The sequence below is a fragment of the Vombatus ursinus genome, unplaced genomic scaffold (genome assembly GCF_900497805.2).
Source record: "Vombatus ursinus unplaced genomic scaffold, bare-nosed wombat genome assembly UNPS02014832.1, whole genome shotgun sequence".
NCBI classification, from domain to species: Eukaryota; Metazoa; Chordata; class Mammalia; order Diprotodontia; family Vombatidae; genus Vombatus; species Vombatus ursinus.
This window is the reverse complement of record NW_020954610.1, coordinates 1,483,091-1,499,324: the sequence shown is the minus strand read 5'-3', so window position 1 is coordinate 1,499,324 and position 16,234 is coordinate 1,483,091. Positions and strand designations below refer to the sequence as shown.

The 16,234-nt window shown below is 39.5% G+C and overlaps 1 protein-coding gene across 1 annotated transcript in view; it reads left to right on the top strand.

The window, feature by feature from the left end:
• Positions 1 to 16,234, top strand: part of LOC114025659 (BDNF/NT-3 growth factors receptor-like) — a 412,069-nt gene that overhangs the window by 294,673 nt on the left and 101,162 nt on the right. Inside the window, exon 13 of the mRNA XM_027839136.1 lies at positions 8,292 to 8,422. Within this exon, the coding sequence (XP_027694937.1) occupies positions 8,292 to 8,422 (131 nt within the window). The remainder of the gene's footprint in view (positions 1 to 8,291; positions 8,423 to 16,234) is intronic.

The following is a 16,234-nucleotide window of genomic DNA, read 5'->3' as shown; positions in this document are numbered from 1 at the left end:
CTGAACAAGCATGCCCTCTGCAATGAGCCCCTCCTTCCCCCATAGGACTCCTCCTAGTGAAAGAGAACCCATTCGTCCTTGAGGCAGACCATTGCACTGAAGAATAACTTATTACTAAGGTTTTTATCCCAGACATCAAGCTCAACAATGCTTCTTTGCAACATTACCTCCGGTTTTGCCTTCTGGGGCAATACATAATAAGTCTGATTCCTCTTGCACATGAAAGTCCTTCAAATACTTGAAGACAGCTAGCATGTCCTGAAATCTTCTCTTTTTTCAGTCTATATTGTTGTAATTCAGTCATTTCTGACTCTTTATGATCCCATTTGGGGTTTACTTGGCAAAGATACTGGGATGGTTTGCCTTTTCTCTCTCCAGCTCATTTTACAAATGAGGAAACTGAGGCACACAAGGTTAAGTGACTTGTCCAGGCTCACACAGCTAGCAAGTGTCTGAGGCCGAATTTGAACTCAGGTCTTCCTGGCTCCAGGCCCAGTACTATCTCTACTGCACCACCTACCGTATCTCTTTTTCAGTCTAAACATACCTAATTTCTTTGAATTGATGCTCATGTGACATGATCTCCAAGGCCTTTTTCTCTTTTTTGGGCATTCTCCAAATGTCAATGAATCAATGGCCTCCCTTTAAAGTGAAACCAAGAAATGAACACGGGACTCCAGATGCGGCCTGACAAGGACAGAATGCTTCCCTATTATCACTTTCTCACCTCCATATTATCACTCTGTATCACACTATGCCTTTCTTAAGATTCTTAAGCTTAAGGTTGCATTATCAGTTTTGGCCACTATGTCATCCTATGCACTCACTGAGCTTGGTATTTTAATTAGTTAATATACTTAGCTGCTCTCCCCTTGCTGGTTTGTAGCACAGTGCTAGGTATACCATAGGTAGCTAACAGACACTTCTTGAATTAAGTTAATAAAAAAATAACTATAAGGGATTTTTGTGAAATTTGAACACTATATAATTATAGCAGTTATGCCTGATAATATATATTATCCCTTTTTTATTTTTAGGAGACTTTTAGTCTAGTTTCTCATTTAATGCTAACAACATCTCCCTGAGAGAAGAAGAATAAGTATTTTTATTTCTACTTTACAGAAGGGGAAAACAAACAATTTAAGTGACTTGCCAAAATCAGTCAGTGGCAAGGCTAGGGCTAGGCCCTGACTTCTAATCAAGTGTTTCTTTCTGGTAAATTACAGTCATTTTCACTTTAATACATATTCCAAGATCTTTCATCTTAAGCCTTCTACCTAAGTGATCCACCTTTTCTATCCTGGTTATCTTTGACTTTGTTATAGGTAGATGTGGCCCTATGAAGGGATCTTAACTTTTCATCAGTTGTCCCAGGCCCTGAGGCCTTGGAGGAAGCACCCCTGCCTATGAAGAATTATACTTAGATTGATTTAGCCTTGGAAAATCGAATACTTTTGCAACTGTCCTAGAAAGAAAAGTTCCAGAGAGGCTGAGCTGTGCTGGCTGCAGAGGAGTTGGACATTTTCCAGGTAGTGGAAGCACAAAAAGGGGGGAAAAAAGATTCCTTATCTTAAGGCAGACAGAGGAGGAAGACGAGTACTGTAGTCCTCACTTTATAAATCTGCTCGCAGCTCACAAGCTGCCGTCAACTCCTTTTTCTCATTCACACCCGGAAGTTTTGTAGTCTATGAAAGATGGACAGGGCAAATAGGAAAGAGGAAGGGACACTGCTTGGTTTCTGTGAAGAAAGGAATGAAAAGCTGCATAGAGACTGACTGCATTAATAACCCACAGACGCCCTAGGCAACATATGTCTTTTCTGACCCCTCACCTATCCACCACCTATCCCCCTCAGTTTTCACCTGTATAACATACTTCTCCCCGGCAGGCTGTTTCCATGGCCTCCCAGAGTTCTGGAAGGCCACAGAATTAGACTTATCCTGCTGAGTTAGGGGATGGAGGCTCTGCTGGTAGCTGATGGTGATAATGGACATAATTATATCTCGCTCACACCAATTAATTTGCACGTGGGATAGTAATCGAAATTGCCATGATGAAATAATAGCAGTAGCCACTCTATCAAGTGTCTGCTTTTTAAAAGCCCAGAGGCTTTTTACAATCAGCTATTTGTTGAGAGGGAAAGAGGGATGAATTGGAGGCTGTGTCTCTATTCTTCCTCCCCCTTCCCTTTTTGTTTCCTTCCTCTCCCTCCCCACCCCAATTTTCCTTACCTAATAAGGAGCACCACACTGTATTAAAAACAAAACTAAACAAAAGTCTGGCTGATATCTCTGAAAGTATAGGAAATTGAACATTTTGGAGGGACTGGGAAGACCAATAGGGAATTTTTTTTTCCAGTTGTACCGTACACTGCAGCTACTTTGTTTGATGATATCTGATATATGGACCCTTAAAGCCAAAGGGTCTGCCTGAACCATACCCCCCCTCCCCCAACTCTTTGACTAGCCCCTTGAAAATGTGCAGGAAGATCTTACATAAAGCATGGGCAAAAGAGCAGTGAAGTCTCAGAAGTCCAATTGGAGGAAGCCTATTAATTTAAATTTTCTCAGTGGTAGGAGATTGGTTTGCTGTGGGGGGAAGGCATTGACAGTGGTTATGTAAGGCAGGCCACGGGCTGCAAGTGACCCACCAAAGGATTTCTGGTGGGCCCCCAAAAATGTAGAGTTACCACTGCGCACAAGCTCCTGTTTGTCATGTGACCCGTGGCAACCAATCATCATTAGTCTGTCTCTAAGCTTAACCTATTTGCGGCCTGAAGAAGTTTAATCTATTTTAGTTTTGGCCCCTACCTACTGCCATGTTGTTCAGGTCTGATGCAAGGGGACAGAATGATAACATGGATGCCCTTTTTTTTTACCATCTTGAAAAGCAGAGTAAACCGTTAGCCTAGTTAGCACAATGGAAAGAATCTTGACTTTGGAATCTACAGGACCAGCTGCTAGGATGAGGGTTCAGGTCCTGGCTCTGCCCCTTACTTACTTGTGTTGAAATTGGACATGCCATTTTATTTTTCTAGGCCTTAGTTTCTTCATCGCTAAAATCCTGTCTAGCTCTAAGGTTTTCAAAGTGTTTTACCTATATTAATCATTACCTATATTAATCATCACATTAGATCCAGACAGCAGTCCTCTTAGATGGCCCTAGATCTAATTATCTCCATTTTAAAGATGAGAAAACTAAAAATAAGAGGTTAAAAGACTTCTTTATGGTCACCCAGCTAATGTAACTGGCAAGATATAAGCCTAGATATACGTACACATAGCACAAGTAGTATTCTTTTTTCAGTGTTCTTTCTTTAGAGCTACTTCTCTTCAGTAGCTAGAAACCATTCTTTCTAGATCTTATTGTAAGTAGAAATTGTCTTTAGAAACTGTGATTTATAAAACAGTTGTTGATACTTCCCTTTCTTCAGTATTCCGTAAGCATAATTTTGAATCTATTCTGTACTTTGTTACTCTCAGCTCTGTGATTTTGAGGGTATGTTATCTAGGGTCTTAGATAATAGTGCTACCTACTCATGCAGAAAAAGATCACTTAAGGAAGGCATTGCAAATCAAACAAATATGAAAGCCTGATAAATCCCCCAGACTTTATCCAGGGCATTTTGCAAAGAAAACAAAAAGGTCAGACACACAAGAAAAAAAAATAATTTCAGACATTTATTACCTAGTCTATCATAAGGAGAATGCAAAAGTTTAATCCATTCCATTCAAGAGACTGCCATATGAACATAACAAATACAGAACTTTACCCAAGTACTTAAAAAGTAATTCTTAGAGTGATTCTTCATAGAGCAAACTCTTCTGAATCAGTCTATATGCTGAGCACAAATAATTTTGTGCTGGAGATTCTAGTAATTAGCCCAGCATAAAACACTTAACAACAACAACTAGCTAGGCACATGGGATTATGTTGGGATGCATTTCAACATTTTTACTTGCTCAGAGCATATCCTAAAATTCCCTACCATCATAGTTGAAGTATTTTCATTTCATAGACAAGTTAGCAAATCTTTTGCTGTTCCAGTCTGCACTGCAAATTGGAGGGAAAAAAGGGATCAATTATGCACAAAAAAAATTGTCTCTTGATAACTATTAAGTCACACTTGACTGTACATTCCTGGGTGATGAGCATATGTATATGCTTATGTAGACCAGAGGGCTCCTCTGGCATCACTGCCTTGTCATGGCAAAGGAGCTTGCATAGCTCAATGAAACTGAGCTATGCCATGCTAGGTTACCCAATGCTGAGAGGTCATAATGGAGACTTCTGACAAAAAGTGATCCACTGGAGAAAGAAATGGCAAACCACTCCAGTATCTTTGCCAAGAAAACTCCCCTTGGATAGTGTTAAAATGATAAAAGAATGAACATGAACTTGGACAGACTTTGAGAGATAGTGGGGGATAAAAGGGCCTGATGTGCTATAGTTGATGGGGTCACGAAGAGACAGACACAGTAATTGGACAACAGCAAGATCAGGAAGCAGCAAATTATGGCCCAAGGGCCAAATCCAGTCCTGTATCTGTTTTGGATGACCCATGCAAGTCCTATGTAGAATCAAAGGATTTCCCGTGTTTCAGAAGGCCCTGTGTGTATTCCTGTATGTGGATGGCATTGTATCAAGCCTAGAAAAAATTGCTGAGCCTCCTAAATTAAATTCATAATCCATTAAAATAATTCAGTCTAATATCCACAAAGAAAAAAAAGCAAATGAAGAATATACACTCTAGACAATGGTAAGCAATTGGACAAATACCTGTTGAACTGTTTATGTGCTGGAGTGGTCTCCTTATATTGTTAAGAGTCCTAGAGGAAAGTTGCCAGCACATTGGGTAGATCACCTATGGAGATGTGTAGGAAGATGTGGACAAGAGTGGCATAGGATGAGAGGTGACAGATGTGTCTTCACACTATTGGAGAGAGTATCCTCAAGTGTGAGATCATAGATCCTCAGAAGCATTGAAGATAGGAAATGACATACAATAGGAGATCTACGTACTTTTAGCCAGACTGCTAACCATCAGTGCTATGAAGGATTTAATATGGTGTGCTTTGAGGTGAAATGGGACAACCCCAACTAGGGTAGACAGGAGGACAGACAGAAATGATTTCAAAGGCCAGAGCACAACTTTAGCTACAGTAGCTGTGGATAATTCTCAAACACCAGATACATCTTTCAGAAAAGAGATGCCTCACTCTGAACAGAAGCACTGGGCCTGCAAGGTGAGTGAAATCTGCAAAAAGGATATGAAGTTACAAATGCAAAGGGATGTTTTCCTTTGTACACAATATGAGAAAGGCATGTATTGTTCATGCATTGTTCTTTTCAAGCATAGGTGGATAGTTAGCCCCTGTCAATACTGCCTATAAATCCCTCTGGGGCAAGAGTTATTAATCTTTTTTGTGTGTGTGATGGCCCCCTTTGGCAGTACAGTAAATTCTATAGACATCCTTTTCAGCATACGTTTAAAAAATCATAATGGAAGGAAATGGCAAATTTCAGTTAGAGGTCAGGGAAAATAAAGATGTAGTTTCTTTTCTTATCTAAGTTTAAGAACCCACTGACATCTCTCCACAGATGCCTTGAGGGTCCATGGACCCCAGTCTTCTCTAAGACTTCGTGAATAAAAGACAAGAAAAACTACTTTTAATTAACAGGGCCCAAATATCCAGTCTTTTTCTGGCTCCTCTATGAACAACATGGCACCACGTCAGCTGGAGAACTGTATTTGCTTAGAATTATAAACTATTTTTAAGTGAACTGGTGTGCATATGAGGAAGTTTTTATTATTTACATATTGTCTTGTCCTAAGGCACAAGCCATGTAATTCATTATGCCTGAAACCATAAGAAAACATAATCACCATTTAAAATTCTCTTCCTAGGGAAAAGATGCATTTTAATTCCTTTAAAGGTCAGTATCAGGGGAAGGGGTGTGTGTGTGTGTGTGTGTGTGTGTGTGTGTGTGTATGTGTGTGTGTGTGTGATGGTGGAACTAATTATGATTCTGTCCATAACTTTACAGACCTTAGTTTCCCCAAGTATCCTTTTTTCTCTTGCTATCATAAAGAAACAATGAAAGTCAAATCAAATAGTAAAATACCCACCTTGCTTTGGCTTCAGTGCAGAGTAAATTAAGTGGGAATTTTATACCTGAAGAGCATATGACAATGAGCTAAATACTTACTTTAATTAATTCTTTGTTCTTACATCATATCGGTGTTTTTTTTTTAAATGTGGTCATTCTTCCCAATGCACACATTTCTTACTTCATTTTATTACTGCTGCTGCAAGAGGAGAGATTTCTATCTGTTCTTGTGCATGTGACTATTCTGCAAATACAATGGCCCCTTTAATTTCCATTCCCCTGAGTTCCCACAGAAACCAAAGTTTCTTTCATTGTGTTTCCCACTTAATCCACTCTTGATCCTCCTGAAATTCTGTTAAGGACCACCAGCACTTTACATATTTTCCATAAAGTAGATGTGATGCGAAAGAACATTAAGCAGATATTTATTGAGCACCAAATCTGTGCCCGGGATAGTGCTGGGCACTGTAGCCCTGCCCAGAAGAGGCTTTTATATCTATTTGGGTAGAAGTGACATTTAGAGCAATAGAGGTCATAAGTTCATGATCCCAGGGTTCAGAGTTAGGAGAGATCTTAGGAATCATCTAGTCCAATCCTCTCACTTTACAGATGAGGAAACTGAGGACTGGGGATGATAAATGACTAGTCCAAGATCACACAGATGGTCAGTGAAAGAACTCAAACTCAGGACCTCTGACTCCATATCCAGCATTCTTTCCACTGGGACAAATAGTGTACCTTCAAGTGGTATTAACTTTGGAAATGAAAAGCATAGATATGTGAAATGGGTACAATCCTAAATATAGAGGAAATGTTCATCTAAATGAGATTCCAAGATCACAGACTTAGAATGGGTAAGAGATCTCCAAGATCCATGCCTGGAATACTCTCCTTTTCCCCTCCTCCTCCTGGTTTACCTGGCTCCCTTCAATACTCAACTCAAATCCCACCTTGTTCAAGAGGCCTCTCCCAGCCCTCCCTGTCGGTCCCTCTGGTATCGCCTCCCATTTACAAGGGACAGCTCTCCTGTGTTCATAGTTGTTTGCATATTGTCTCCACTATTAGAATGTGAACTCCTTGAGGGGTGAGTCCATGTGTTTGCTTTTCTGTCCCCAGCGCTTAGGTAGATACAAAGCATTTCCTAAAGGCTAGTTGTCTCATTCACTAATTCTGTTTGAGCTCTTCATTTGGCAAACAAGGGAATTGAGACTGCCTCCAAGAGGTTTTACACGTCTTGCCCAGGATCATACAGGTCCTACAAAGCAGATTTTGAATTCGGGTCTCCAGATCGAGGGTCCCCTCCACTCGCTATCTCACAATGTCATGTAACATAATGTCTATTGAATTATGGGAGTCTCTACCAGATTTGGAGAAAATGTATCATGATCTCTGTTTAAAACCAAGAAACAAAAATCAAGAAGAGACTCGAAGTGTAACACCTTGGTTTAATTGGGAGGGACAGAGAGGGGTTCTGCCCAGGGAGAGCAAACTGAGATTCAGTTTTTTTAAGAAACCTCTCATGGAAAGGAAAGAGGGGAGGACCTTGAATGGTTATTTGCATTATGAGTAGGATTTGGACAGTTGTGGAGGTGGGAGGAGGGTGCAATGGTGTTCTCTCTACTTAATAGGTACTTTCTCTTCCTCCTCTTAGTCCACTATGCCAAAGCTCATTCGAGTAAATTCAACTCAGCAAATAGTGACTAGGTGACTGCTATAGACCAGGCATTGGCCAAAATGAAACATACCTTGACCTTAAAGAGTTTATTGGGAGTGGGGGGGGATGTAAACAAGTGCACTCAGATAATTCAAAACAAAATATATACCAAAATAATAACTAAGAGGCAGAATTGAGAAGGGAGTGCATCCTGGGGGGAGGCAGCTCGTGGGATACACAGCCTATGCTTTGCATCCATCCCTCTCCTCCCCACCTTCCGTCAAGGACTGTGACTCTTCTACCCTGCATCCCACTGACACCTTCTTCTAGCAATTCAGAGTCATTGCAAGGATGGGCACAGCCTGACCCTTCTTGGAGGGGCTGCCCATAAAGGAGAGTACTAGGGAATGAAGAGAACATCCTGCTGGCTTACTAACTAAACATGCCATGGATTCCCTCAACCCACGACTCACTACCCCTCTCCCTGTGCTTCAGCTCTAATTTTTATCCTGTGTTTGTTTTACAGTCGTTCAGCACATCAAGAGACATAATATTGTTCTGAAAAGGGAACTAGGTGAAGGAGCCTTTGGAAAAGTTTTCCTTGCTGAGTGTTATAACCTTTGCCCTGAACAGGACAAGATCTTGGTGGCGGTCAAGGTAAGAAAATCTCTAATTCCTGACAATTCTATGTCTTGAGACTGACACTGGAAATATTTTTAGCAAACTTTCCAGGAACAAAGAAGCAGTGTGGCAAAGTGGATAGAGAGTGAGGAAGATAAGGATTTGAATCCCACCTTAGACACAACCAAGCTCAGTTACCCTGGACATGGTCACTTAACCTCATGGCTTCAGTTTCCTCATATGTAAAAATGGGATAATAATAGCACTTACCCCACAGAGTGGTTGTGGAGATCAAATGAGTCAGAATATGCAAAGTTCTTTGTCAGTCTCAAAGTGCTGTGTAAGTGTTAGCTATAATCTGTATTAATTGACTAAATTGGCTGCAATCTTCATTGATGGATGGTATCCCCACACTGAGAGTTCCCTTCACTGGTTAAATCATGGATTCTTTGAGTACATAAGTGTTAGAAAAATCTGAAACAAAAATCTACTACAGTGAGTGAGTGAAGGAAAGTCTTTATTACGCTTCTCATGAGAGAAGCGGGCACAACGCACTTTAGGAGCACACAAACACTGGTTCAGTGGTAGAATCAATTTTTAAATCGTTAGTATGATACATACTCCACCCATCAGGGCTTCCATTGGTCTAGTTCATCTGAGTTACAGCCTTCCTGGACAGCCCATCACATGTTCATCCATGTTCTGTTAACTCTGCCCACTTCATGGGTCCCATGCTTGGAAAATGGCAGCTATCTCCGCACTTGCACGTATCAGTCAATATTCAATAATCTTATTAAGCAAGCACAATGGAGAAAAGCCTTTGTCTGGTGGAAGCCCTGTCCTTGAATCTGACTGGTTGCAACCAGTTTAGCCTCTAGGGCTCTTTCTTAAGAATTAGTTGTTTATTCAAAAAAAAAAAAGAATTAGTTGTTCACAAAAAAGTTTACTTTAGGATTGGTTGAGGGACTATCCACAAGATCTTGGAATTTCTTATCTTGCTGTGGAAGCCTAACCCCCTAAAATCTATCTTACATAAATATTCAAGAATAAGCAATTCCTGGTACAGTGAATACCAGTGTTCAAATCTACTTTACTGATGGAACAGTTGCCCCAGGGTCTACTTTATAGGGCTCAGTGGATCATAAAGGTCACCAGACCAATACGGAATCAATTTACAGATGAGCAACTAGGCCAAGAGAGATAAAGTGATTTACTCAAGACCATACAGTAAATGGTAGATTTCAGGATTGGAACCCAGATCCTTGGTCTCCATATATAATATTCTTTCCATTGCACCACTCTTTGTGACCACTTACATGTAGACCTTACTGAATTCTTAATCATTCGTCAGAACCAATACTAACAGAAATGTGGAGAGAGAGAATGGAAAATCCCAGTCACCTAAGTACATAGAATCTGGTCTCAGTGTAAGGGCATACATAATGAAGCTGGCTGGAACCTACTTGGGAAGGTTGATCATTAAATTGATTGTTAAATTTTCAGTGTGAGCATTTATACCATGGAAATCTGCAAAACCTTCAAAGGTCTTGATTGATTGCTTTGTTGATTGTTTAGACTTAAAGAACCATTAATAGTGTAGATTAAACTCAAAATTATTCTGTGGACATTTTTTTTCATGGAGAGATGGTTGTTTAATATTTACCAGCTTACCTCTGTCTCAATTTGGCTTTGTCTTACTGTTGCCACCTAGAATCTTCAGCCTAGGATCTACCAGATGCCTGGAAATTGAGGTTCAGAGATGTTAAGATGACTTTCCCAAGGTTATCTAGCTAGTAGGTATCAGAGATATTATTCAGGTCTTCCTGATTCCAAGTCCAGCACTCTTTCCATTAAGTCCCAATGTAAATGAAAATTTCAGAAAGGGGCAGAATTTTCCATGATTTCTTTCATACACAAGAAAAATTGATTTAAACACCTCAGAGAGTTGTTTTAAAAAATCCCAAGGAATTTTGTACAAATATGTTACCATGTGTAAAAAAATCGCTTATCAAAGTGTTGATTCACATAAAATAATGAAGTCATGAGTTTCTTTAATGAAATGTGCATATAATAGACATGAATGTGACTATCCACAAACTTTATTAAAATAAATGTCATTTTTTTTTTTTTGCCTTGAGCCCCTGGTAGATATTGCTTGGGGGCATGAGGGTGTAGAAGAGGGTATTAAAAATGGGTACTTTCAATCTGAAATAGCTTCTTTTAAAAAGTGCATGAACAAATTTTAAATGCTTAATTTGGATTAAGGATCTTATTTTTATCAGGACAGCATTTCATTGTTACAAGGGTTTTATGGCCTACAATTATTGTGGTTAGTGTTCATTAACTAGCATAATGGGCAGCTAATAAAGAAAAAAAGTCTTTAAAAATATCTAAACTTCTCCACTCCGCAGACTAAACACTCTAAAAGTAGCAGATGGAGCTCAGATTTTTCCGAGTAGAAATATTCTACATGTGTTTTTCTTGTCATAGAAAGGAACTAACTTGGGTGGCAAGAAGTCCCAGGGACTGTCAGCGAATTCCATATTTTGAGCACAATGAAGGCTATGAGTCTCTGATGATAACCTAGTTCATGTTTATAAAGTAAATATAAGCTTAGTGAATGGATAAAGAATGATTCATTTGGATGGGGTTGAGGGGGAAATTAAGGGAACCTTTGAGAGATTTGGAGTTTAGGAGGTCAAGGTGGGGGTTGGGTTTGAAGGGGTGGGTTTGACCAGGCAGAAGATTAAAAAAAAAGAATCTTTCCCTACTCTCAGAATGTTTAACTCCTACAGTTTCTATTGCTTCCTTCCTTCATTGACTACCCCGGGGAGGCAGGGCCGGGAATTATAAAAAAATAGCAGTTTTAGAATGCTGTGTCTGCATTTCTGTAATTCTTCTAATAGTCTTTCTTGCTCTCTTGGGTGAGTGAGGCTAGAGGGACCTTTTGATACAAGCAGCACTAACAGGAACTTTTCACGATTGTGGCACAGTGGATACACTGGCCTTGAAATCATATAGAATAGGGTTCAAGTCATAGTTCTGACACATACTCTCTGGATAACTATGGGCCAGGCACTTAACTTCCCCAAACCACAGGCATCTTCTCTAAGAATGTCAGCTCATGGTAAGTCCCACTTCTGCCATTTACTATTGTGCAGCCTTTGACAAGTCACTTAGATCTCTGGGCTTCAGTTTCCTCAACTCTAAAATGAAGGGATTGGACTGGATGAGCTCCAAGCTCTCTTCCATCTTTAAATCTATAATCATGAGTTACAGATTGAGTTGCCAGTCAGCATGGTGTAGGGCAGAAGTGTCACGCTTGCCGCCTATGAGGCAGGCAGCAAAACTCCCTAATGCTGCCTGAAACAAATTAAAAACAAAATAAACAAAAATACAATACAACAAAGACAATGCTAATTTGTGGTTTTCTAAATAATATGCTGATGCAGGGATCTATTTCTGTTTGAGTTTGACTTCACTGATGTTGAGAATATCTACACGTGGACTTCTGTACATTGATGCAAATGCAGTTTTAGATTTTAAGGGAAGGGAGAATCTAACTTAGTTTAGCTTCTTGTAATGCCCTGAGGAGAAAGCATGTTCCAAGGGATTTGGACTCCAAGTTGAGGATATTAACATAGGTATTATATTACTTTCTAAACATGATAAGCCAGGGCTTCAGTGATTTTATTTGGATATCCAAGTGCTTTGGGCCTGTAGTCAGCAATGGTTTAGCTAATGGCAAATCTCGAGAGAGATGGCACCTGAGACCACGCTGTCCTGACTAGAGACTTAAGTAAAGCAGTACATTGAAGGTCATGCTACCATGATAACTGCATCCTTGCCCTGAATCTTTAGCTGTATCTCTACCCCACACCTGGATCCTGTACCAGATCCATCCTGAGGAACTGCAGGTATTAGCTGTAGGACAGTTCTTCAAACCTCTGGTTCAAGGTCAAGAACAGGACAGTGGGAGGACTTTTCAGCAAGACAGTAGCTTTGTCCCAAATCCAGGTCTGCTGTAGAAGCACACTGAGTCCCTGAACTCAGAGCCAAGGTTCTGCTGATGCCACCATAGCTGTTCGGTCTGGCTTCAACTTGTTGGATATCAGGTTCCAACTTAACTGTTTAGTAATACCTTTCTGCCAGAGTGGCTCTGGAAGTCTATGGACTAGATTATAAGGAAGGCTATGAAGATCATGAACAATGTTTTGTACATCTATGTGTCCAGCATAGAGGTTTGTACTTTAGAACACTCTCAATGTTGAATGAATGAATGGTTGAATTTCTCTTCTCTTGTATGCCGTGGATTGGATTCACTGACCAATATAGCTAATCTTATCCTTAATTTGTATACAATTAATTTAGTGCCAAGATGATGGAAAAACAGAAGCTCGACTTTCTTTTCTTCCTTAAAACATTTTTTTCCAAAATCTTTCTTCTAAAAACATATCCTATGGGATGATCTCCATTTTTTTTAAATGGGATAGAGGAGGGAGGGAGACAGGGAGCTAAATTCTTTTTCCTCTTTTCTACCCTCTCCTTATGGAATATCATCACCGTCTTTGATTCAAGTGATGTATTTGTATTTCTGTATCTTGTTCTTATCATAGAAAACTACAATGTAAGGGGAAATTGAGTCTTTTGTCAAATTGGTATTATGATTTGGGGCCAATTAAAAGTTATGTTTAAAAAACATGTAAAAATGTATCCTCCTTCTGCCATTTGACCAATACAGCCAGAGCAGGCTTGAACATAAATACTTCATGCCCAGACTTTGTGCTACCTACTTACCCCATACCTTCTGGATGTACATGGCTGCTAATACCACTTGGATGAGCAAAAGAATCGCTAACCATGATTATTCTGGTCAGATGGAAGACAGTTGCCCTGCTACTCCATGCCCAGATTCTCAGCCATTGTCATTTGAGCTGCCAATGCACCATGAGAATCTCTGAGCCTTTTCATCTACCTTATCTATAACCTTAGGATCATTGGATCCTTCTATCTATACTGCAGATGAAAGATACATACATATATATATATACACACACATATACATACATGAATATATATCAGTATACACAGATATTCATGCATATATATACATATATACATAATACATATACACACAGATATTCATACAAATACATATATATATGAAGATTCATCTGCAGAGCAGATGGAAGCGTCCAATGATAAATATATATACAATGTATATTTTTCCCCTCCTCCCTTCTTCCCTCCCCTCATAATAAAATATGCGCTCATTGCAATCAGGGAGCTCTCGTCTATCTGCTTGGCCCTTAGTAAGTGTTTAATAAATGTTTTTTTTTAATTCATTCATTTATTCCCATGTACATATGGGCTTGACCTAGAAGTCTGATCTGGCTGTGGTGGGTGAATGGGGGAGGGGGTAAACCTTGTTAGAAGGTAGATCTTTGAAAAAAAATGTTTTAAGCAATATAGAGAAGTCCAACTTTCTTTTTCCCTCTTTATGACACTAAATTAATTGGATTCAAATTTAGTGCACGTTTAGCTGTTGGTCAACTAATCCAATCCATGGCAAAAATCTCAATAAATATTGAGCATCTACTATGAGCAAGATGGCAAGGATTTATAGACAAAGGGAAAAGCAGTCTCTTCCCTCAAAGAACTTACACTCTACTGCAGGATTTGAGGACATTGACCCAGTCATCCTTCTAGCTACCATCCAGGTGAAGCCCATCCCTCAGACCTGATGGCTACAACCCAATGAGAGTTAACACATGGACTACTTTAGCATGATACTGATATGTACCAAACAGCAAAAGAAACACAGGGAGGCCCCCAGTTCAGTGGGGAAGATACACTATGGAGGATTTACAGAAAAGTGTGGACAAAAATGAGGCAGAATGAGAAACCTTGGATGTATCCCAATCAGGACCAGGGGAGGACATGTCCATATCTAAAATTTCACAATTCATTGACTTGAAGATTATTGTCTAGTCTTTGAGTCAACAGTTGAGACATGCTATTAACAAAAAAGTCTCAAAAAACATTGAGAAGTTACATTGAACCTTCCTTTTCTTGCTGTTCACTTTCTTGTCTAAATTTAAGCAAAAGTATGACCTCAGTCTCTGATGTGAAAGTCTGTATAATTGGAAAGCGCACAGAATTGCTATGAACACAAGATGAAGAACCTCCTTTTAGATGCATCTGTCACTTACTACCTCTGAGACTTTAGACAAGTTACTCTGGGCCTCAGTTTCCTCATCTGTAATATGTATTACTTTGGCTTAATAACCTCTAAGGTTCTTTATGGCTTTAAATTGGTTATCCTATCATCCCCTATATGTGAATTTCTACTGAAACCAATGATTTGGCTTACATGTTAGGATTGAAATCACATAGAGACATGAATACTTAGTGTTGATATATTGAATGAATGAATGAATGAATAAAAAAGCCTTTATTTAGGTTCTGCTCTGCTTCAGGAACTGGGGATATATATATATGTGAGACAGTCCCTGTCCTCAGTGAGCTTACAGTCCAAAAGGGAGAGATAATGAATATGGAGGAGTGTCGACAAGGGAAAAGAGTTTTGGTTTGGGGAATCACAACAATTTTGAGTAGAAACATAGTATAGTGTGAACTTAACTAGGGAGAAAGTGCCCACAGTTAGTTGTCACTTGTCATGCACTATTCAGTCACCATACCAGTGCTGATTTTTATTATCACTTCCACAGCAAAAGGTAGGGTAGCAGGATGGGGAAGCATTGAGGCACATAGTGTGACAGAGCAGGCGGCAAGATATCCCGGATTCCTGGTGGATGGCCGGATGGAATGTGAAACCTATTCATTTATTTTGGCAACAAAATCTGAGTAGGGCCACCCTATCTCAGACAGTGGCACCATTTGTCCTATTCTTGTGTATGAGCTGTAATTTGAAGAGCCCGCGACCCTTTCCGAAAGACTGTTTCTTTCTCAGACTATACAAAGCAATATTTTTGACTTGCTCACATTTGACTTCTTTATAAGAATTTCCAGTGATGGAAAATCTAGGACAGTACATTCTAAATGAGACTGAAAGGATACTCTTTTGCTGGGTTAGTTTGGACTGCACCCTCACTGGAAGTATAAAACTAACCAAAAATAAAGGTATGATTTAGGGGAGAAGACAAATTGAGCAGGATTGCCAAGGAATGAGCATCTTCTCACCTATATGGAATTGCTGTCAGTACTTCTCTCCATTGATTGGAAGCTCTTTGGGGTCTTTGACATGCCATCTGCTTGTTGCCTAGCAACCCTTGCAGCATTGTGCATGCATGTTAAGAAATAGCTGCTATTGTGCTGTATTCTTCTTTAGGGGGAAGTGCCTGGGGTTCAAAATAGAGTGCTTTTCTTTCAGACAGATGGATGCCATTCAAAATCTTGGGGTAGATGCTGAAAATTATTTAAGAGTTGAAGCATGCACAAGAAATCTGGCTTAAGATAAATATAGTTATTTAAAGACATACATGAACGTATCTGCCCCCATTAAAGTATCTGGGGTTTTTTAGTCCATAAAGTTTCTAATTTTTGTCAATATTTTCATATTACCTTTAGCTTATAGGAGAATAAATTTGCCAACTGCTTTCTTTCCCTTATATACAGCATTACCATTGAACACATAATGAGGACATGGGACAGAGTATACTTTAGCCTTTAAGTAACCAAGTTATAAATTCAAGGAAGGGCTTCATTTTGCTTTCTCTGCATCACCTATCAGTACATTAGCTATTTCTACCTACATATATACTACATTCTATAGTTATGATTCCAGTTATATCTCTTCATGCTATAAATGTTCTCTTCTAAAACAAT